The following is a 22,997-nucleotide window of genomic DNA, read 5'->3' on the forward strand; positions in this document are numbered from 1 at the left end:
CAAGGGAAAGCAGGCCAAGAAACCTGCCACTGCTACCAAGACAGCATGAAATGTTGGCCCCCGATCCGGGACCGGATCTGGTGGGGGGCAGACTCTCTCTCTTCGCTCAGGCTTGGGCAAGAGATGTTCTGGATCCTTGGGCGCTAGAAATAGTCTCCCAAGGTTATCTTCTGGAATTCAAGGGACTTCCCCCAAGGGGGAGGTTCCACAGGTCTCAGTTGTCTTCAGACCACATAAAAAGACAGGCATTCTTACATTGTGTAGAAGACCTGTTAAAAATGGGAGTGATTCATCCTGTTCCATTAAGAGAACAAGGGATGGGGTTCTACTCCAATCTGTTCATAGTTCCCAAAAAAGAGGGAACGTTCAGACCAATCTTAGATCTCAAGATCTTAAACAAGTTTCTCAAGGTTCCATCGTTCAAGATGGAAACCATTCGAACTATTCTTCCTTCCATCCAGGAAGGTCAATTCATGACCACGGTGGATTTAAAGGATGCGTATCTACATATTCCTATCCACAAGGAACATCATCGGTTCCTAAGGTTCGCATTCCTGGACAAACATTACCAGTTCGTGGCGCTTCCTTTCGGATTAGCCACTGCTCCAAGGATTTTCACAAAGGTACTAGGGTCCCTTCTAGCTGTGCTAAGACCAAGGGGCATTGCTGTAGTACCTTACTTGGACGACATTCTGATTCAAGCATCGTCCCTTCCTCAAGCAAAGGCTCACACGGACATTGTCCTGGCCTTTCTCAGATCTCACGGGTGGAAAGTGAACGTGGAAAAGAGTTCTCTATCCCCGTCAACAAGGGTTCCCTTCTTGGGAACAATAATAGACTCCTTAGAAATGAGGATTTTTCTGACAGAGGCCAGAAAAACAAAGCTTCTAGACTCTTGTCGGATACTTCATTCCGTTCCTCTTCCTTCCATAGCTCAGTGCATGGAAGTGATCGGGTTGATGGTAGCGGCAATGGACATAGTTCCTTTTGCGCGCATTCATCTAAGACCATTACAACTGTGCATGCTCAGTCAGTGGAATGGGGACTATACAGACTTGTCTCCGAAGATACAAGTAAATCAGAGGACCAGAGACTCACTCCGTTGGTGGCTGTCCCTGGACAACCTGTCACAAGGGATGACATTCCGCAGACCAGAGTGGGTCATTGTCACGACCGACGCCAGTCTGATGGGCTGGGGCGCGGTCTGGGGATCCCTGAAAGCTCAGGGTCTTTGGTCTCGGGAAGAATCTCTTCTACCGATAAATATTCTGGAACTGAGAGCGATATTCAATGCTCTCAAGGCTTGGCCTCAGCTAGCGAGGGCCAAGTTCATACGGTTTCAATCAGACAACATGACAACTGTTGCGTACATCAACCATCAGGGGGGAACAAGGAGTTCCCTAGCGATGGAAGAAGTGACCAAAATCATTCTATGGGCGGAGTCTCACTCCTGCCACCTGTCTGCTATCCACATCCCAGGAGTGGAAAATTGGGAAGCGGATTTTCTGAGTCGTCAGACATTGCATCCGGGGGAGTGGGAACTCCATCCGGAAATCTTTGCCCAAGTCACTCAGCTGTGGGGCATTCCAGACATGGATCTGATGGCCTCTCGTCAGAACTTCAAAGTTCCTTGCTACGGGTCCAGATCCAGGGATCCCAAGGCGGCTCTAGTGGATGCACTAGTAGCACCTTGGACCTTCAAACTAGCTTATGTGTTCCCGCCGTTTCCTCTCATCCCCAGGCTGGTAGCCAGGATCAATCAGGAGAGGGCGTCGGTGATCTTGATAGCTCCTGCGTGGCCACGCAGGACTTGGTATGCAGATCTGGTGAATATGTCATCGGCTCCACCTTGGAAGCTACCTTTGAGACGGGACCTTCTTGTTCAGGGTCCGTTCGAACATCCGAATCTGGTTTCACTCCAGCTGACTGCTTGGAGATTGAACGCTTGATTTTATCGAAGCGAGGGTTCTCAGATTCTGTTATTGATACTCTTGTTCAGGCCAGAAAGCCTGTAACTAGAAAGATTTACCACAAAATTTGGAAAAAATATATCTGTTGGTGTGAATCTAAAGGATTCTCTTGGGACAAGGTTAAGATTCCTAGGATTCTATCCTTCCTTCAAGAAGGATTGGAAAAAGGATTATCTGCAAGTTCCCTGAAGGGACAGATTTCTGCCTTGTCGGTGTTACTTCACAAAAAACTGGCTGCTGTGCCAGATGTTCAAGCCTTTGTTCAGGCTCTGGTTAGAATTAAGCCTGTTTACAAACCTTTGACTCCTCCTTGGAGTCTCAATTTAGTTCTTTCAGTTCTTCAGGGGGTTCCGTTTGAACCCTTGCATTCCGTTGATATTAAGTTATTATCTTGGAAAGTTTTGTTTTTAGTTGCAATTTCTTCTGCTAGAAGAGTTTCAGAATTATCTGCTCTGCAGTGTTCTCCTCCTTATCTGGTGTTCCATGCAGATAAGGTGGTTTTACGTACTAAACCTGGTTTTCTTCCAAAGGTTGTTTCTAACAAAAACATTAACCAGGAGATTATCGTACCTTCTCTGTGTCCGAAACCAGTTTCAAAGAAGGAACGTTTGTTGCACAATTTGGATGTTGTTCGCGCTCTAAAATTCTATTTAGATGCTACAAAGGATTTTAGACAAACATCTTCCTTGTTTGTTGTTTATTCTGGTAAAAGGAGAGGTCAAAAAGCAACTTCTACCTCTCTCTCTTTTTGGATTAAAAGCATCATCAGATTGGCTTACGAGACTGCCGGACGGCAGCCTCCCGAAAGAATCACAGCTCATTCCACTAGGGCTGTGGCTTCCACATGGGCCTTCAAGAACGAGGCTTCTGTTGATCAGATATGTAGGGCAGCGACTTGGTCTTCACTGCACACTTTTACCAAATTTTACAAGTTTGATACTTTTGCTTCTTCTGAGGCTATTTTTGGGAGAAAGGTTTTGCAAGCCGTGGTGCCTTCCATTTAGGTGACCTGATTTGCTCCCTCCCTTCATCCGTGTCCTAAAGCTTTGGTATTGGTTCCCACAAGTAAGGATGACGCCGTGGACCGGACACACCTATGTTGGAGAAAACAGAATTTATGTTTACCTGATAAATTACTTTCTCCAACGGTGTGTCCGGTCCACGGCCCGCCCTGGTTTTTTTAATCAGGTCTGATAATTTATTTTCTTTAACTACAGTCACCACGGTACCATATGGTTTCTCCTATGCAAATATTCCTCCTTAACGTCGGTCGAATGACTGGGGTAGGCGGAGCCTAGGAGGGATCATGTGACCAGCTTTGCTGGGCTCTTTGCCATTTCCTGTTGGGGAAGAGAATATCCCACAAGTAAGGATGACGCCGTGGACCGGACACACCGTTGGAGAAAGTAATTTATCAGGTAAACATAAATTCTGTTTTTGGGAGAAAGGTTCTTCAAGCAGTGGTGCCTTCTGTTTAGGTTCCTGTCTTGACCCTCCCTTTCATCCGTGTCCTATAGCTTTGGTATTGTATCCCATAAGTAAGGATGAAATCGGTGGACTTGTCGTATCTAGTAAAAGAAAAGGAAATTTATGCTTACCTGATAAATGTATTTCTTTTACGATACGACGAGTCCACGGCCCACCCTTTACTTTTCTAAGACAGGTCTTTATTTTTGTTAAACTTCAGTCACCTCTGCACCTTGGCTTTTCCTTTCTCTTCCTAACTTTGGTCGAATGACTGGAGTGGGAGGGAAGGGAGGAGCTATATATACAGCTCTGTTGTGGTGCTCTTTGCCTCCTCCTGCTGACCAGGAGGCGATATCCCATAAGTAAGGATGAAATCCCTGGACTCGTCATATCGTAAAAGAAATAAATTTATCAGGTAAGCATACATTTCCTTTTTTTCCATTAACCCCTCCAGGATGGAGGCAATTGTCCCAAGTTCTGAACGTAAATAAAACCTAGAATTTGAGCTATATGTTTGTTCAACCATAATTTACCTATTTTACATTAAAGGGACACTTAACACTTGTGCACCTCCCTTTATTCATGGGTTACACTGCAGGTATCTGAAGTAAAGTTAGTGCACATGTGCAAACAGGTCAGCACCGGAATGCAGTGAAAGATGATGGGAATAACCTCAGTACTTATGCCTATAAAATGTATTTTTTTCCCGGGGGGGAGGCCCTGATTGGAGGATGACCTATCCATCATTTCTGACATCAGAAATGGCTTGCGACGACCGGAGGAAGCTAGAGCTGCCGTCAAGTTTAAAAGGTAAGTTTTTTTTCTCAACACAAGTGAAATGTAAATTTTGATGAATTAAAGTGCCCCTGTTTTTAATCAAATTTTTAAAAACCGGGCACTTTAGCATCAAAATTTACATTCACTTTAACAAAACGAATATCCAAATTAATGCACCAATAAAAATAAAGAAAACTAAAAAAATACTGATAAAAAAAAAATCATCAATATTAATTTGTTTACTTTATTTTTTTAAGTGATTAATGCTTACCTTAGTGCGCTCTCCAGAGCGCATTAAGGAAGTATTGTAGCTACAGGTGAACTTTTCACATGTAGCTTTGAAACATTTACCTTAGTTTTAACAAATACGAATGTAATTTTTTAACTTTAAATAAAGTATTTGTTTTGTTTTAAATAATACAAATACCAAATATTGCAGCCACTGATTATATATTTTCATAATAATATTTTTAATATTCGGGGAAATTAAAATTTCTTAGCTGCACATCTCTAAAAATTACCTCATCATGGCATACCTGGTCATATTTAGTGGTCATCTTTTTTCTCCAACATAGGTGTGTCCGGTCCACGGCGTCATCCTTACTTGTGGGATATTCTCTTCCCCAACAGGAAATGGCAAAGAGCCCAGCAAAGCTGGTCACATGATCCCTCCTAGGCTCCGCCTACCCCAGTCATTCTCTTTGCCGTTGTACAGGCAACATCTCCACGGAGATGGCTTAGAGTTTTTTAGTGTTTAACTGTAGTTTTTATTATTCAATCAAGAGTTTGTTATTTTGAAATAGTGCTGGTATGTACTATTTACTCAGAAACAGAAAAGAGATGAAGATTTCTGTTTGTATGAGGAAAATGATTTTAGCAACCGTCACTAAAATCCATGGCTGTTCCACACAGGACTGTTGAGAGCAATTAACTTCAGTTGGGGGAACAGTGAGCAGTCTCTTGCTGCTTGAGGTATGACACATTCTAACAAGACGATGTAATGCTGGAAGCTGTCATTTTCCCTATGGGATCCGGTAAGCCATGTTTATTACGATCGTAAATAAGGGCTTCACAAGGGCTTATTAAGACTGTAGACTTTTTCTGGGCTAAATCGATTCATTATTAACACATATTTAGCCTTGAGGAATCATTTTATTTGGGTATTTTGATATAATAATATCGGCAGGCACTGTTTTAGACACCTTATTCTTTAGGGGCTTTCCCAAAGCATAGGCAGAGCCTCATTTTCGCGCCGGTGTTGCGCACTTGTTTTTGAGAGGCATGGCATGCAGTCGCATGTGAGAGGAGCTCTGATACTTAGAAAAGACTTTCTGAAGGCGTCATTTGGTATCGTATTCCCCTTTGGGCTTGGTTGGGTCTCAGCAAAGCAGATACCAGGGACTGTAAAGGGGTTAAAGTTCAAAACGTTATTTTAAGGGTTAAAGCTTCCAAATTTGGTGTGCAATACTTTTAAGGCTTTAAGACACTGTGGTGAAAATTTGGTGAATTTTGAACAATTCCTTCATGTTTTTTCGCAATTGCAGTAATAAAGTGTGTTCAGTTTAAAATTTAAAGTGACAGTAACGGTTTTATTTTTAAACGTTTTTTGTACTTTGTTATCAAGTTTATGCCTGTTTAACATGTCTGAACTACCAGATAGACTGTGTTCTGAATGTGGGGAAGCCAGAATTCCTATTCATTTAAATAAATGTGATTTATGTGACAATGACAATGATACCCAAGATGATTCCTCAAGTGAGGGGAGTAAGCATGGTACTGCATCATTCCCTCCTTCGTCTACACGAGTCTTGCCCACTCAGGAGGCCCCTAGTACATCTAGCGCGCCAATACTCCTTACTATGCAACAATTAACGGCTGTAATGGATAATTCTGTCAAAAACATTTTAGCCAAAATGAACACTTATCAGCGTAAGCGCGACTGCTCTGTTTTAGATACTGAAGAGCATGACGACGCTGATAATAATGTTTCTGAAGGGCCCCTAACCCAGTCTGATGGGGCCAGGGAGGTTTTGTCTGAGGGAGAAATTACTGATTCAGGGAACATTTCTCAACATGCTGAACCTGATGTGATTACATTTAAATTTAAGTTGGAACATCTCCGCATTCTGCTTAAGGAGGTATTATCCACTCTGGATGATTGTGACAAGTTGGTCATCCCAGAGAAACTATGTAAAATGGACAAGTTCCTAGAGGTGCCGGGGCTCCCAGAAGCTTTTCCTATACCCAAGCGGGTGGCGGACATTGTTAATAAAGAATGGGAAAGGCCCGGTATTCCTTTCGTCCCTCCCCCCATATTTAAAAAATTGTTTCCTATGGTCGACCCCAGAAAGGACTTATGGCAGACAGTCCCCAAGGTCGAGGGAGCGGTTTCCACTTTAAACAAACGCACCACTATACCCATAGAGGATAGTTGTGCTTTCAAAGATCCTATGGATAAAAAATTAGAAGGTTTGCTTAAAAAGATGTTTGTTCAGCAGGGTTACCTTCTACAACCAATTTCATGCGTTGTCCCTGTCGCTACAGCCGCATGTTTCTGGTTCGATGAGCTGATAAAGGCGGTCGATAGTGATTCTCCTCCTTATGAGGAGATTATGGACAGAATCAATGCTCTCAAATTGGCTAATTCTTTTACCCTAGACGCCACTTTGCAATTGGCTAGGTTAGCGGCTAAGAATTCTGGGTTTGCTATTGTGGCGCGCAGAGCGCTTTGGTTGAAATCTTGGTCGGCTGATGCGTCTTCCAAGAACAAGCTACTTAACATTCCTTTCAAGGGGAAAACGCTGTTTGGCCCTGACTTGAAAGAGATTATCTCTGATATCACTGGGGGTAAGGGCCACGCCCTTCCTCAGGATCGGCCTTTCAAGGCAAAAAATAAACCTAATTTTCGTCCCTTTCGTAGAAACGGACCAGCCCAAAGTGCTACGTCCTCTAAGCAAGAGGGTAATACTTCTCAAGCCAAGCCAGCTTGGAGACCAATGCAAGGCTGGAACAAGGGAAAGCAGGCCAAGAAACCTGCCACTGCTACCAAGACAGCATGAAATGTTGGCCCCCGATCCGGGACCGGATCTGGTGGGGGGCAGACTCTCTCGCTTCGCTCAGGCTTGGGCAAGAGATGTTCTGGATCCTTGGGCGCTAGAAATAGTCTCCCAAGGTTATCTTCTGGAATTCAAGGGGCTTCCCCCAAGGGGGAGGTTCCACAGGTCTCAGTTGTCTTCAGACCACATAAAAAGACAGGCATTCTTACATTGTGTAGAAGACCTGTTAAAAATGGGAGTGATTCATCCTGTTCCATTAAGAGAACAAGGGATGGGGTTCTACTCCAATCTGTTCATAGTTCCCAAAAAAGAGGGAACGTTCAGACCAATCTTAGATCTCAAGATCTTAAACAAGTTTCTCAGGGTTCCATCGTTCAAGATGGAAACCATTCGAACTATTCTTCCTTCCATCCAGGAAGGTCAATTCATGACCACGGTGGATTTAAAGGATGCGTATCTACATATTCCTATCCACAAGGAACATCATCGGTTCCTAAGGTTCGCATTCCTGGACAAGCATTACCAGTTCGTGGCGCTTCCTTTCGGATTAGCCACTGCTCCAAGGATTTTCACAAAGGTACTAGGGTCCCTTCTAGCTGTGCTAAGACCAAGGGGCATTGCTGTAGTACCTTATTTGGACGACATTCTGATTCAAGCGTCGTCCCTTCCTCAAGCAAAGGCTCACACGGACATAGTCCTGGCCTTTCTCAGATCTCACGGATGGAAAGTGAACGTGGAAAAGAGTTCTCTATCTCCGTCAACAAGGGTTCCCTTCTTGGGAACAATAATAGACTCCTTAGAAATGAGGATATTTCTGACAGAGGCCAGAAAAACAAAGCTTCTAGACTCTTGTCGGATACTTCATTCCGTTCCTCTTCCTTCCATAGCTCAGTGCATGGAAGTGATCGGGTTGATGGTAGCGGCAATGGACATAGTTCCTTTTGCGCGCATTCATCTAAGACCATTACAACTGTGCATGCTCAGTCAGTGGAATGGGGATTATACAGACTTGTCTCCGAAGATACAAGTAAATCAGAGGACCAGAGACTCACTCCGTTGGTGGCTGTCCCTGGACAACCTGTCACAAGGGATGACATTCCGCAGACCAGAGTGGGTCATTGTCACGACCGACGCCAGTCTGATGGGCTGGGGCGCGGTCTGGGGATCCCTGAAAGCTCAGGGTCTTTGGTCTCGGGAAGAATCTCTTCTACCGATAAATATTCTGGAACTGAGAGCGATATTCAATGCTCTCAAGGCTTGGCCTCAGCTAGCGAGGGCCAAGTTCATACGGTTTCAATCAGACAACATGACAACTGTTGCGTACATCAACCATCAGGGGGGAACAAGGAGTTCCCTAGCGATGGAAGAAGTGACCAAAATCATTCTATGGGCGGAGTCTCACTCCTGCCACCTGTCCGCTATCCACATCCCAGGAGTGGAAAATTGGGAAGCGGATTTTCTGAGTCGTCAGACATTGCATCCGGGGGAGTGGGAACTCCATCCGGAAATCTTTGCCCAAGTCACTCAGCTGTGGGGCATTCCAGACATGGATCTGATGGCCTCTCGTCAGAACTTCAAAGTTCCTTGCTACGGGTCCAGATCCAGGGATCCCAAGGCGGCTCTAGTGGATGCACTAGTAGCACCTTGGACCTTCAAACTAGCTTATGTGTTCCCGCCGTTTCCTCTCATCCCCAGGCTGGTAGCCAGGATCAATCAGGAGAGGGCGTCGGTGATCTTGATAGCTCCTGCGTGGCCACGCAGGACTTGGTATGCAGATCTGGTGAATATGTCATCGGCTCCACCTTGGAAGCTACCTTTGAGACGAGACCTTCTTGTTCAGGGTCCGTTCGAACATCCGAACCTGGTTTCACTCCAGCTGACTGCTTGGAGATTGAACGCTTGATCTTATCGAAGCGAGGGTTCTCAGATTCTGTTATCGATACTCTTGTTCAGGCCAGAAAGCCTGTAACTAGAAAGATTTACCACAAAATTTGGAAAAAATATATCTGTTGGTGTGAATCTAAAGGATTCCCTTGGGACAAGGTTAAGATTCCTAAGATTCTATCCTTCCTTCAAGAAGGATTGGAAAAAGGATTATCTGCAAGTTCCCTGAAGGGACAGATTTCTGCCTTGTCTGTGTTACTTCACAAAAAGCTGGCAGCTGTGCCAGATGTTCAAGCCTTTGTTCAGGCTCTGGTTAGAATTAAGCCTGTTTACAAACCTTTGACTCCTCCTTGGAGTCTCAATTTAGTTCTTTCAGTTCTTCAGGGGGTTCCGTTTGAACCCTTACATTCCGTTGATATTAAGTTATTATCTTGGAAAGTTTTGTTTTTAGTTGCAATTTCTTCTGCTAGAAGAGTTTCAGAATTATCTGCTCTGCAGTGTTCTCCTCCTTATCTGGTGTTCCATGCAGATAAGGTGGTTTTACGTACTAAACCTGGTTTTCTTCCAAAAGTTGTTTCTAACAAAAACATTAACCAGGAGATTATCGTACCTTCTCTGTGTCCGAAACCAGTTTCAAAGAAGGAACGTTTGTTGCACAATTTGAATGTTGTTCGCGCTCTAAAATTCTATTTAGAAGCTACAAAGGATTTTAGACAAACATCTTCCTTGTTTGTTGTTTATTCCGGTAAAAGGAGAGGTCAAAAAGCAACTTCTACCTCTCTCTCTTTTTGGATTAAAAGCATCATCAGATTGGCTTACGAGACTGCCGGACGGCAGCCTCCCGAAAGAATCACAGCTCATTCCACTAGGGCTGTGGCTTCCACATGGGCCTTCAAGAACGAGGCTTCTGTTGATCAGATATGTAGGGCAGCGACTTGGTCTTCACTGCACACTTTTACCAAATTTTACAAGTTTGATACTTTTGCTTCTTCTGAGGCTATTTTTGGGAGAAAGGTTTTGCAAACCGTGGTGCCTTCCATTTAGGTGACCTGATTTGTTCCCTCCCTTCATCCGTGTCCTAAAGCTTTGGTATTGGTTCCCACAAGTAAGGATGACGCCGTGGACCGGACACACCTATGTTGGAGAAAACAGAATTTATGTTTACCTGATAAATTACTTTCTCCAACGGTGTGTCCGGTCCACGGCCCGCCCTGGTTTTTTTAATCAGGTCTGATAATTTATTTTCTTTAACTACAGTCACCACGGTACCATATGGTTTCTCCTATGCAAATATTCCTCCTTAACGTCGGTCGAATGACTGGGGTAGGCGGAGCCTAGGAGGGATCATGTGACCAGCTTTGCTGGGCTCTTTGCCATTTCCTGTTGGGGAAGAGAATATCCCACAAGTAAGGATGACGCCGTGGACCGGACACACCGTTGGAGAAAGTAATTTATCAGGTAAACATAAATTCTGTTTTTTTTTTTTATGTGTTTTTCACACAAACACTGCACTTTGGCTGTTTCTATCAATATCTTTATATGTTTTACTGCTATAAAACACACATATCTATGTTCACTAATGTCACAAGAGTATGATACCTCCTGTGTAAAGGTTTTATGGGGGTTTCGGGAAGTTATAGGGCTAAATATGGGGCCTACCTATTTACATGGAAATTTGACACATTGATTTTCTGCGCCTAGGTTTCTCTTTGAGTCAGTATTGCAGCCCAAGAATGAAAATAATCCCTATTATGGCATACTATTTGCAAAAGTAGATAACCCAGGAAATTCCAAAAGCATGTCCAGTCATTTTTTGTTGCAACTTTTCACAAAACCAGGACGCATTTAGTGGTCATATTTTTAGTGTTTTTTCACACAAGCACTGCATTTTGGCTGTTTCTATAATCATCCTTATGTTTTACTGCTATAAAACACCCATATTTGTATTCAAGTACAACAATACCCCACATGTACAGGTTTTATAGGGTTTTGGGAAGTTAAAGGGCCAAATATAGGCCCTGTCTATTTACATGAAAATTTGACACATTGATTTTCTGAGTTGCTAGGCACACCCCCAGCTGGATCAAGTACTCTTAAAGTGCCATAAAACAGGTTGAGATCTGTGCTTATTCTAAAAGGGCTAATTAATTTAAAATAGTTTACATAAAAATCTAAATTTATGTTTACCCGATAAATTTCTTTCTTTCCGGGCATGGAGAGTCTACAACGTCATTCCAATTATTAGTTGGATATTCATCTCCTGGACAGCAGGAGGAGGCAAAGAGCACCCCAGCAAAGCTGTTAAGTATAACTTCCCTTACACATAACCCCCATAAAAGGGTGAAAAGTTGCCTGAGATTTACTCACAAAAACTGCCAAATTTATAATGAAAAAAAGAGGTCGAGGTCGTGGACTCTCCATGCCCGGAAAGAAATGTATCAGGTAAGCATACATTTTGTTTTATTTCCTATGGCATGGAGAGTCCACAACGTCATTCCAATTACTAGTGGGAACCAATACCCAAGCTAGAGGACACAACATGAAAAGGGAGGGAGAACAAGGTAGGAGGACCTAAACAGAAGGCACCACCGCTTGAAGAACCCTTTCTCCCAAAAGAGGCTTCAGACAAGGCAAAAGTATAAAATTTGTAGAATTTGGAAAAGGTATGCAAAGAGGACCATGTTGCCGCGTTGCAAATCTGTTCCACGGATGCTTCATTTTTGAAAGCCCAAGATGAGGAGACAGCCCTAGTGGAATGAGCCGTAATTCTCTCAGAAGGTTGCTGTCCAGCTTCTCATAAGCAACACGAATCATACTTTTTAACCAGAGGGAAAGAGTAATAGAAGTGGCCTTCTGACCCTTATGCTTCCCAGAGAAAACCACAAACAGGACAGAAGATTGCCAAAAATCTTTAGTAGCTTGTAGGTAAAATTTTAGAGCAGACACAACATCCAAGTTATGCAAAAGACGTTCCTTCTGAGAAGGAGGATTAGGACAAAAAGAAGGAACAACAATTTCTTGATTAATATTTCGATCCGACACCACCTTAGGGAGAAAACCCAATTTAGTACGAAGGACTGCCTTATCTGCATGAAAAATAAGGTACAGGGAATCACACTGCAGAGCCGAAAGCTCAGAAACTCTGTGAGCGGAAGAAATAGCGAGAAGAAACAAAACCTTCTCCAACATGCATTGGCTCAAATTGAGCCTGTTGCAAAATGTTAAGAAAAAGATTAAGGCTCCAAGGAGGAGCAACAGGTTTAAACACAGGCCTGATTCTGACCAGGGCCTGAGCAAAAGCTTGAACATCTGGCAAATCTGCCAGACGTTTGTGCAAAAGAATAGACAGTGCAGAAATCTGACCCTTCAGAGTACTGACAAACCTTTCTCCAGGCTATCCTGAAGAAAAGATAAAATACGTGGAATCCTCACCCGGCTCCAGGAGAAACCCTTAGATTCGCACCAATAAAGATATTTACACCATACCTTATGGTAATTCTTGTAACAAGTTTGCAAGCCTAAAACATAGTATCAATGACCGCTTCAGAAAACCCACATCTAGATTCAACTAGGCGTTCAATCTCCAAGCAGTCAGCTTCAGAGATTCCAGGTTTGGATGTAGGAATGGACCCTGATTTAGAAGGTCCTTCCTCAGAGGTAACCTCCAAGGAGGAAGAGATGACATCCTTATCAGATCCTGCGAGACCATGCAGGAGGTATTAGAATTACTGATGCTCTCTCCTGTTTGATACGAGCAATGACTCTGGAAGGAGAGCAAATGGAGAAAATGTATGCCAGAGAGAAGATTTAAGGAACCGCTAGAGCATCTATCAGAGCGTCCTGAGGATCTCTTGACCTTGAACCGTACTTTGGAACCTTGGAGTTTTGACGAGACGCCATCAGAGCCAACTCTGGAACCCCCCACCTGAGAATTATCTCTGAGAGAACACTTCCGGATGGAGAGCCCACTCCCAGGGATGAAAAGTCTGTCTGCTAAGAAAATCAGCCTCCCAGTTGTCCACTCCTGGAATGTGGATGGCAGATAGGAGACAATTGTGAGCTTCCGCCCACTGTAGAATGCGAGTCACCTCCTTCATAGCCAAGGAACTCAAAGTTCCTCCCTGGTGATTGATGTAAGCCACTGAGATGATGTTGTTCGATTGGAATCCGATTAACCGGACTAAAGATAATTGAGGCCACGCTGTCAGGGCATTGAAGATTTCTCTCAACTCCAAGATGTTTATGGGAAGAGAAGACTCTTCTTGAGACCACAGGCCCTGAGCTTTTAGAGAACCCCAAACAGCTCCCCAGCCTAACAGACTGGCATCCTTAGTCACAATCTCTCAAGAAGGTCTCAGGAAGCAAGTGCCCAAGACCGATGTTCCTGTGAGATCAACCACGAGAGAGAGTCTTGTGTTAAGGGATCTAGATTTATCCTCTGTGATAAATCTGAATGGTCTCCGTTCCATTGACTGAGCATGCAAAGCTGCAGAGGTCGCAGATGGAACTGAGCAAAAGGAATGATGTCCATGGAAGCCAAAATTAGACCAATCACCTCCATGCATTGGGATACTGATGGACGAATAGCAGACTGGAGAGAAAGGCAGGAAGCCAGAAGTTTGTATTTTCTAACGTCTGTCAGGAAAATCTTCATAGACAGTGAATCTACAAATTGTCCCTAGGAAACACACTCTTGTAGCTGAAACTAGAGAACTATTCTCCAGATTCACATTCCACCCGTATGAACGTAGAAAAGACAACATCTCTATATGAGATTTTGCTAGTTGAAAAAAGGATACCTGAACCAAGATGTCATCTAGATAAGGCGCCACAGCAATTCCCTGGGATCTAATCACTACCAATAGAGCACCCAGAATCTTTGTGAATATTCTGGAAACCAAATGGAAGTGCAACAAACTGGAAATGCTTGTCCAAAAAGGCAAACCTTAGATACTATTGATGATCCCTGTGAATGGGAACCTGAAGATGCGTGTCCTTTAGGTCTATGGTCGTCATAAACTGACCTTCCTGAACCAAGGGAAGAATGTAATGGATAGTTTCCATCTTGAAGGATGGAACCTTGAGGAATTTGTTGAGACACTTTAGATCTAAGATGGGACAGAAAGTTTCCTCCTTTTTGGGAACCACAGATTTGAATAGAATCCTTGTCCCTGTTCCTCTACAGGAACTAGAACAATTACTCCCACGGTGGATAGGTCTTCTACGCAGTTTAAGAAGGCCTCCCTCTTCACTTGGTTTGAGGATAGTCATGACAGGAGAAATCTGCCCCTTAGAGGGCAAGACTTAAATCCTATTATGTAACCCTGGGATACTATGTCCACAGCCCACAGATCTGGGACATTGCGTATCCAAGCTTGCTGAAAAAGAGAAAGCCTGCCCCCCCCCATGATCCAAAATGCTGATTTAGAATCAGTGGAAGGCTTCTTGTTTTGTTTCCCCTTATTCCAAGGCTGACTGGACTTCCAAGAGGTCCTGGATTGCTGTGGTTTGGAAGGAGGAGGAAAACCTCCGACCTTTAAAGATACGAAAATTAGAATTCTGTCGACCCTTAGGTCTATTCTTCTTGTCCTGAGGTAGGAAAGATCCCTTTCCACCCGTAATTTCGGAAATGATTTTCGCCAGACCAGGACCAAATAGAGTTTTTATGTAGAATTATTGAGGAAAGTCTACCCATTCTACATACAGATCCCATACTCAAACAGGGAAATTAATGAGGGATGTCAGCTTATCCATAAGTAGGGTAAGACAATTGGGAACCTTTTATCACCTTCAGATTTACCTAGAATAAATCAAACCTGCTGGCTTAAGTGTAAAAAAGGTTTCTATAAATGTCGACACAATATATGTAAAACTTGTGATTTTGTGAATGAAGGGGAGAACTTTGTCTCTACACAAACTAATTGCACCCATGGGATTAACTTTTACATAAATTGTGAAACAACCCATCATTTACCTAGTGACCTGCAGGGGATGCTCTAAGCAATATGTAGGCAGAACTAAGAGACCCCTAAAGGATCGCTTTCTTGAGCATGTGCGATCCATTGAGGATCTGGATTCAGATACACCAATCGCTAAGCACTTTAAATAATTACATAATTCTGATTAAAAATTATTGTCTGTACAGGGCATTGACCACATTCCCCGATGGAAAAGGGGAGGGAACCAGGAGAATAAGCTTAATACCAGAGAGGTATTCTGGATTTTTACCATGAACACCTCGGTACCCTATGGTTTAAATTTTAGGAAGGACATTGGTCTATGTGTATAGGGATTTAATTGGGTATTCGCATTGCCTATTCTATATTATGAATTCTTTCTATAATGAAATATAAAGTAAGATAAATTATTTATATGAATGTGTAATATATGTGAACCATTACCCCTTTACTTTTTCCCTTCACTTATTGTTATTCCATGTTTATTTCAGCATAATTTGCAACAGCTAAGAAGGGAACTAATGAATGTGACTATGTATGTTTAAAATTACAAAGCTGTAGCATATTTAAGATGAAGGTAGCTGCAGCTCCTACAGGCAGTGAACAAGTGCTTGGGAAGCATGAAACATGTCTGCTGTATGAGGAGCTCAGCTTTTCCTTCTTGATCTTATACTGTCAGTCATTGCTTTGCTGTCTATGGCTGTACTTATATATATATATATATATATATATATATATATATATATATATATATATATATATATATATATATATATATATATATATATATATATATGTGTTGTTTTTAAATATATGGATTAAAGCCTGGATTTTTATCATAAGTGGTTTGTGCTTGGGACTTTCTTTTCTTATATTGCATATTCGTTTGGCGTGGAGGACAAAAACGCTGTTGTCTGCACTTGACGTCATCCCCACTCTCCAATATGCCGTGTCTACACACAGAGGATAAGACAGAGCGCACAGCTTTCTTCTGTGTTTGTCCAAATAGAGTTTTACCTTTATAAGGTAAAGCCAAAAGCTTGGCCTTTGAAGATACATCAGCCGACCAATATTTAAACCACAGAGCTAATGAGAGCTAGAACAGTGAAGCTAGACATCTTAGCTCCCAGTCCAATTACCTGCATGTTGACATCACAGATAAAGGAATTGGCCAGTTTAAGAGCTTTGAACCTATCTTGGATCTCCTCTATCGTGGTCTCTTCTGATATTAGATCAGACAGGACATCGCACCAAAAAGATGCTGCTCCCGCAACCTTTGCAATACTTGCCACAGGTTGCCACTGTAAACCTTGATGGATGTACATTTTTTTTTTAAGTAAGCCTCTAGCTTCTTATCCATGGGATCCTTGAAGGAACAACTATCCTCTATAAGAATGGTGGTTCTTTTAGCTAGAGTAGAGATAGCTCCTTCACGTTTAGGCACATTGCGCATGAGTCACGAATGGAGTCAGCAACAGGAAACATCTTTTTAAAAACAGGGGAAGGGGAGAAGGGAACCCCTGGCTTATCCCATTCCTGAGCTATAATTTCTGAAAACTTATCTGGAACTGGAAAAACATCCACGGATGAGGGAGAATCATAAACTCTATTAAGTTACCCAAAGTAGGGAAAGCAGATAAAGCTGCAGACACCGCAGACGTTATCCGCGCAGAAAAATCTCCTGGTAAGTAAACACCCCCAGGAGGTTGAGAGGAAACAGAAGGCACAGCATGAGAAACAATTAAGGCTTGGGACGCTTGTGTAGAAATCTGAGGCATATCACGCACAGCATTCTCCTGAGAGACACTTGGCTCAGAAGGTAGTAATTTGTCTTTAAATTTTAAAGTTTTTGCTAAGCATGGGGAACAGAATTGCATAGGAAGGACAATTTGGGCCTCTAAACATAGCAAGCATTTATCCATAGTAATAGATTGATCCTGTTCCGAGTCCATAGCTACAGAATCAGATCCCAAAGTGAAAAATTAAAAAGAAGTAAATCCTTGAAGGAACAACTATCCTCTATAAGAATGTTGGTTCTTTTAGCTAGAGTAGAGATAGCTCCTTTAAGTTTAGGCACATTGCGCATGAGTCACAAATGGAGTCAGCAACAGGAAACATCTTTTTAAAAACAGGGGAAGGGGAGAAGGGAACCCCTGGCTTATCCCATTCCTGAGCTATAATTTCTGAAAACTTATCTGGAACTGGAAAAACATCCACGGATGAGGGAGAATCATAAACTCTACTAAGTTTAGTAGACCTTTTAGGGTTGACAGCAACCGAAGGTTCAGAGTCGTCCAAAGTAGCTAGAACCTCCTTCAGAAGCAACTGGAGATGTTCAAGTTTAAATCTGAAATTAACTTCTTCAGATTCTGAAAATTTTTCCCCCATCATGTCAGATTCTGAGATTTCCCCTTCAGAAGCTACTGAAGTATCTTCCTCATCAGACATTTCGGAAAGGTTGACCAACGCAGTTTTAGAGGGGTCAGACACCTTACCAGCAGAAAAATGTTTAGATTTCCTCTTACACTTACCCAAAGTAGGGAAAGCAGATAAAGCTGCAGACACCGCAGAAGTTATCCGTGCAGTAAAATCTCCTGGTAAGTAAACACCCCCAGGAGGTTGAGAGGAAACAGAAGGCACAGCATGAGAAACAATTAAGGCTTGGGACGCTTGTGTAGAAATCTGAGGCATATCACGCACAGCATTCTCCTGAGAGACACTTGGCTCAGAAGGTAGTAATTTGTCTTTAAATTTTAAAGTTTTTGCTAAGCATGGGGAACAGAATTGCATAGGAAGGACAATTTGTGCCTCTAAACATAGAAAGCATTTATCCATAGTAATAGATTGATCCTATTCCGAGTCCATAGCTACAGAATCAGATCCCAAAGTGAAAAATTAAAAAGAAGTAAAATATAATAATTTTATCCCAAAAAAAACGATATGCCCAAATTTTAGAAGACCTTTAAAACATAAAATATACCAGGCACAAAGGAAAAAATGTCACCCTAAGAAGCAACCTCAATCTGCCTAAGGCTCCTACCGTGACCGGATAGATATCCCACTAGTAAGAGGAAGCAAGATCCTGCAAAGTTCTTCTCCTCTTTAGCAGACGATCACTAAGCTCCGCTCCGAAATACTGGAAGTGCGGAGGTCACACAAGCGGCTAAAAAATGTAAACTGTGCCACACTAAAAGCGCACGTTAACAAACGGCTGCAAAAAGCAAATAAAATCTTTCCTCACAGCCTTAACTTACTCTGCCATAGCCCAGCTATACAAATAAGGGGAAAAGTAAATAATACCTTTGAAGTCTCACACTGAGTGTAATTAATAAATCAAAGTATGAATTTTCTTTTAACACATAAAGTGTCAATAAAGCTGCCCATAAAATGTACCCTTAACCTAATAAGGATAATTATGTCCCAAAAAAAGATCCACTTGATGGTTAAGCTCAAAAAGTGCTGTCCTTCAATACCTAGAAGGCAAAAGGCACTTACCTGTAGATCTAGCTGCAGGGCAGATAACAGCTACTACGGTGTGACCGGTACTCCAGTTCCTGTCAGGGACCTGAAGTAACAGAAAGAACAGAGTAACTAACCCTGGCTTTCTGTAAAGGGGTAGGAAAATGTTAGAAGTAAAGCAAAGACCACCTTGCCGCCTTCTAACTGCTAAAAGCCACCACTACTCTTACTAAAGAGATTGACGCGGACACAGCTAGAACCCAATCCTTGCTTCCAGGGAAAAGTACCCATAAAAGGATTAAATATCTTCAGACACAATCTTCGTACATCCTCCATTGACAGAGGCAAAGAGAATGACTGGGGGTTATGGGTAAGGGAAGTTATACTTAATAGCTTTTCTGGGGTGCACTTTGCCTCCTCCTGCTGGCCAGGAGTTGAATATTCCACTAGTAATTGGAATGAAGTTGTGGACTCTCCATGCCATAGGAAAAAAAAATTGTTTAAGAAATGCTGGCAAGTATTTTAAAATAATTTTCAAAAATAAGCAAAATGAATTACATAGCTAAGCTGCCTGGTGCAGCTAACTCCACCCCTCTTATCAGTGTTTAGACACAGGCATTGTATTTCAACTGAGTTCACAGCTTCTAGGCATGCATCAGCAGATAGTTCCTATTCACTTTTGCATTTTACCAAAAGAACAATAAACAGATACAGCCGTAAAAGGAATTGTGTGGGGGGAGTAAGAGCTTTACAATTCAGAAACTAAAAAGAAAGAGTTAATGGTGAGGCACTGCAGTATAAATATGCAGGTAAAGTAATTAAAGTACATATTATATTATTTAGTCTCTATCCCAACTTGTTTTATGTCCCTTTAAGGGTAATGGAGGGGAAGAAGTTAGGACGTTCCATGCCATCCTAAAAGCGTTACAGCCCAGCGCCATTAGGACAGCATGGAGCGTCCTAACGCAGTCAAAGGGTTAAAAGAGAAAACTACCTGAAGCATATATTTGATGAAAACGTGATATAAGGCCCAATTCTCTAAAGCCCTCTGCTCAGGCAAGATCATTTAAAAAGCTCTAAAGGGGTTTAAAAAAAAAAAAAACATAGTTCAAGTTAGCACCAAATTAGTGGTGCACTACTGGTTTTGAGCTGAATGCAGACACTATTTGGCAGCTATGCAAATATGATGCCCCTGTTTGGCTCACTGGCTGTGTTCAGCTCCAGACCAACAGTCCCTTGCCAGTCCATGGTTAATGCATAGTTAGTTAACTCTTGATTGGCAATGGGCTATTGGTCCGCAGCTGAATACAGCCAATGAGTAAATAAGGCATATGCCCATAGCCTCCAATCTCTGGCCAGGTCATATTTAGAACCAGCATTGTCAATCTGGAGCAGATTTATGTTTGTTTAAACCTTTTTTGCGGTTAAACACAATTCTGTTCAAGCAATAGCAATGGTCTAGCACATTAGAAAATGATCATTATTGCCCATTTATGTCCCTTTTTCACATTTGCCATTAGATGACAATCTCCCGTCTAATAAGACTGATTATACCAATATAATGACCATGAATAGCAGATATTATAAACATATTTATTACTTAGAATGTGACAACATCAGGCAGCACGGACAATACAAATGATGAAATGCAAACTAGTCTCTGAGGTTTTCTGATGATACAGGAGAAGACTTGGTTTGATCACTGACCTTTCTCTTACAATAGGACAATGCTTATCCATAGTGTGATCTTGAGAATAGACCTGAATAGTGTGTGTTGCAATATCTTATAGTGTGACTCAACAGCTGACAGTGTGAAGTAGCAAAATAGAGAACTTTTGATAATGGTTATACCCAACAGCAATGCTCACAATAAGCTGTGTTTTATTTTTATTTTTGCAACTTACGGGGGGTCTAATATTATATGAATCAAGGTTACCAGGTAGAAACCTCAATAAATTGTTAATAACATTATTTACACAGTTATGATGACACTCATGGGAGAGTTCATGAATCTTGGAATATAAACATCTGGAAGGAATTTTTCACTGTTTTCTTTTTTTCTGTCTTTATTGTATGATGAACCCCTTACCTTGAGGAAGATGGGTGGTTTTCTGAACACACCAACTCCTGGGGGTGTTCCAGTAAGGAAAATATCACCTGGGTTCAAAGTAACAAACCTATAATAAAAAAAAAAAAGCATTTAAATAAAAAAAGTGCACATATGGGGTAAAAGGGACATTGTACATTAGATTTTTCTTTGCATAAATGTTTTGTAGATGATCCAGTTATATAGCCCATTTTGGGGTGTTTTTGTAAAAAAAAAAAATATGTACAGTTTTGCTTATTTTTAAATAACATTGTGCTAATTTTCAGACTCCTAACCAAGCCACCAAGTTGTAGATGTATACTGATGTAGACAGAATTCAGATTGCTTATGTTTGTATAATGGGTCTTTTCATAGGCAGGTGAGGGGGGAGGGTCTGCTATCAGCCGCTTTCAGTTGGTGTCCCAGCCTAACCCATCAACAGTGCTAAACTGGGAGTTTCTAAGTAAGTTTTTACTGGGTTTTTTTATATCAGTATCTGTGTATATTCTTCTTTATAGAAGTGTCTAAAAGTGTCACTAATGTACAGTTCTTTAAAAGGGACAGTAAAGTTTACATTACACTTTCATAATTCAGATATAGCATGTCATTTTAAACAACTTACAAATGATACCAAGAGAATGAAGTAGATTTGATAATAGAAGTATATTATAAAGTTATTTAAAATGGAACGCTCTATCTGAATCACGACAGAAAACTTTTGGGTTTTGTGTTCCTTTAAGGGATTGATAAATACTGTATGTCGTGTGAACTAGAAATTGAGACTTGGCACACAGTAAACTGCCCCTAAGGCTGCCATTTTTATCTTTTTAATGTGGTTTCACTATAAGCCATGGTATTCACTAAAATAGCAGTAACAGCTATTTCATGGTCACAACCACAGCCCTTTCACTGCCAGTTTCTGTCATCTACTGACTATGGTGGATGGAGAAAAGAAGCCCCTTCTATATGGAGGGCAATAAGAATAGGATGCAGCTCAGGCAGGAAGTGCAGGAGGGCAGAGATTACCAATAAAAAGCAAGATGACTGAGTATCATTGAATTCCTCATTACAGGGGAATTTAGCTTCTATTATTGGATATGGCTGAGAGAGACCAGTTGTTTACTGTCTTATGATTGGGTTACACTTGTGGCTCTATTAGAAAATGTACAGTTGGATGAAGACCGTAAGACAACATGGACTGGATACTAAGCATTAAAGATGTTAATTATAAAGATTATTTAAGGTAACAAATTAGAACATTTTCTTGAACTCTCAGTTTTTTTATTGTACTCATATAGAATTGTCTTTTGACAACTTGTAAATAAAAAGTTTAAAAAAAAAAAAGGTAAAAGGATTGAAACAGAGAAAGGAGGTACCTTAATGGGGGGTTACAAAGGGAACAGCTCCAACTAATGACCCTTGTTTCACTGCTCACCTGACTAGAACATAGCTGGCACTTCGTCCATACCTCTGGTACCATGCTATGCCTCATCTGTAGCAGCTGCCTCCAGCTTTAACAGCACTCAACCCTCTAACAGCTCATCCATGTTCCTACTAAACGGACCAACGGTTCCAGCTGTCTCTTAGGCTATGGGAGGGCAATATTTCCCGCATACATTTGTAACCATACCCAGTCTAGATTAAATGTGGCTAAAACAGGGCCAAGGAACTAATGGTAGCAAAAACATGCAGCACAGATTTTGTGTGTAATGTCATAATTGTGCATGTTGCAGGTTAAGACCCAGTTAAACATGTATGCTGTATTAACTGTCACATCTGAGGGTTTTAAAAAAATAAATAAAATAAGTGATGATCACAATAACATCTATATATCTACACATACTTGCACACACATGTAATAATTGAAAATGTTGAGCACCAAAATTGTGTGGGTGATTGTTTTTTTTTCTTTTGTTTTAAAAAAAAAATCAAAGCCTATATTAGCTTGCCCACTGCAAAAGACAGTGATATAAAGCCTTAGAAAAACAAAGTTGACAGACCAAATTCCTAGCTTTATGTTCTATTTATGGGAGGGGCTACCCATGTGAAATATCAGCATCACAGACTGGAAGGGGAGGAGTGTAATTTATTCGATCACTGATAAAGGGGAGCCTCTGGAATCTTTATATCTAAATGTTTCTCACATTAATTGGGTTCCAATTATTAATTTGTAAGCAAAGTCCCCAGAGAACCTGAGTACCTGCTTACTGGGATAGCAAAGCAGCATTTAAAAAATGCATTTTCCCCGGCTCAAAAAACTTGTGCAGGTCCTTCCCTTGAGATCCTGCTGCACTCAAAACCTAAATAAATAACCTTATTATATTATTCTACTGATACAATT

The 22,997-nt window shown here is 41.6% G+C and overlaps 1 protein-coding gene across 2 annotated transcripts in view; it reads right to left on the reverse strand.

The window, feature by feature from the left end:
- LOC128663728 (fumarylacetoacetate hydrolase domain-containing protein 2) overlaps positions 1-22,997 on the reverse strand; it is a 59,583-nt gene that overhangs the window by 9,399 nt on the left and 27,187 nt on the right. For both annotated transcript variants that reach the window (XM_053718187.1, XM_053718188.1), the window contains exon 7: positions 20,660-20,747. In XM_053718187.1, coding sequence (XP_053574162.1) covers positions 20,660-20,747 — 88 coding nt within the window. The remainder of the gene's footprint in view (positions 1-20,659; positions 20,748-22,997) is intronic.

Source organism: Bombina bombina, chromosome 6 (assembly GCF_027579735.1).
Source record: "Bombina bombina isolate aBomBom1 chromosome 6, aBomBom1.pri, whole genome shotgun sequence".
NCBI lineage: Eukaryota > Metazoa > Chordata > Amphibia > Anura > Bombinatoridae > Bombina > Bombina bombina.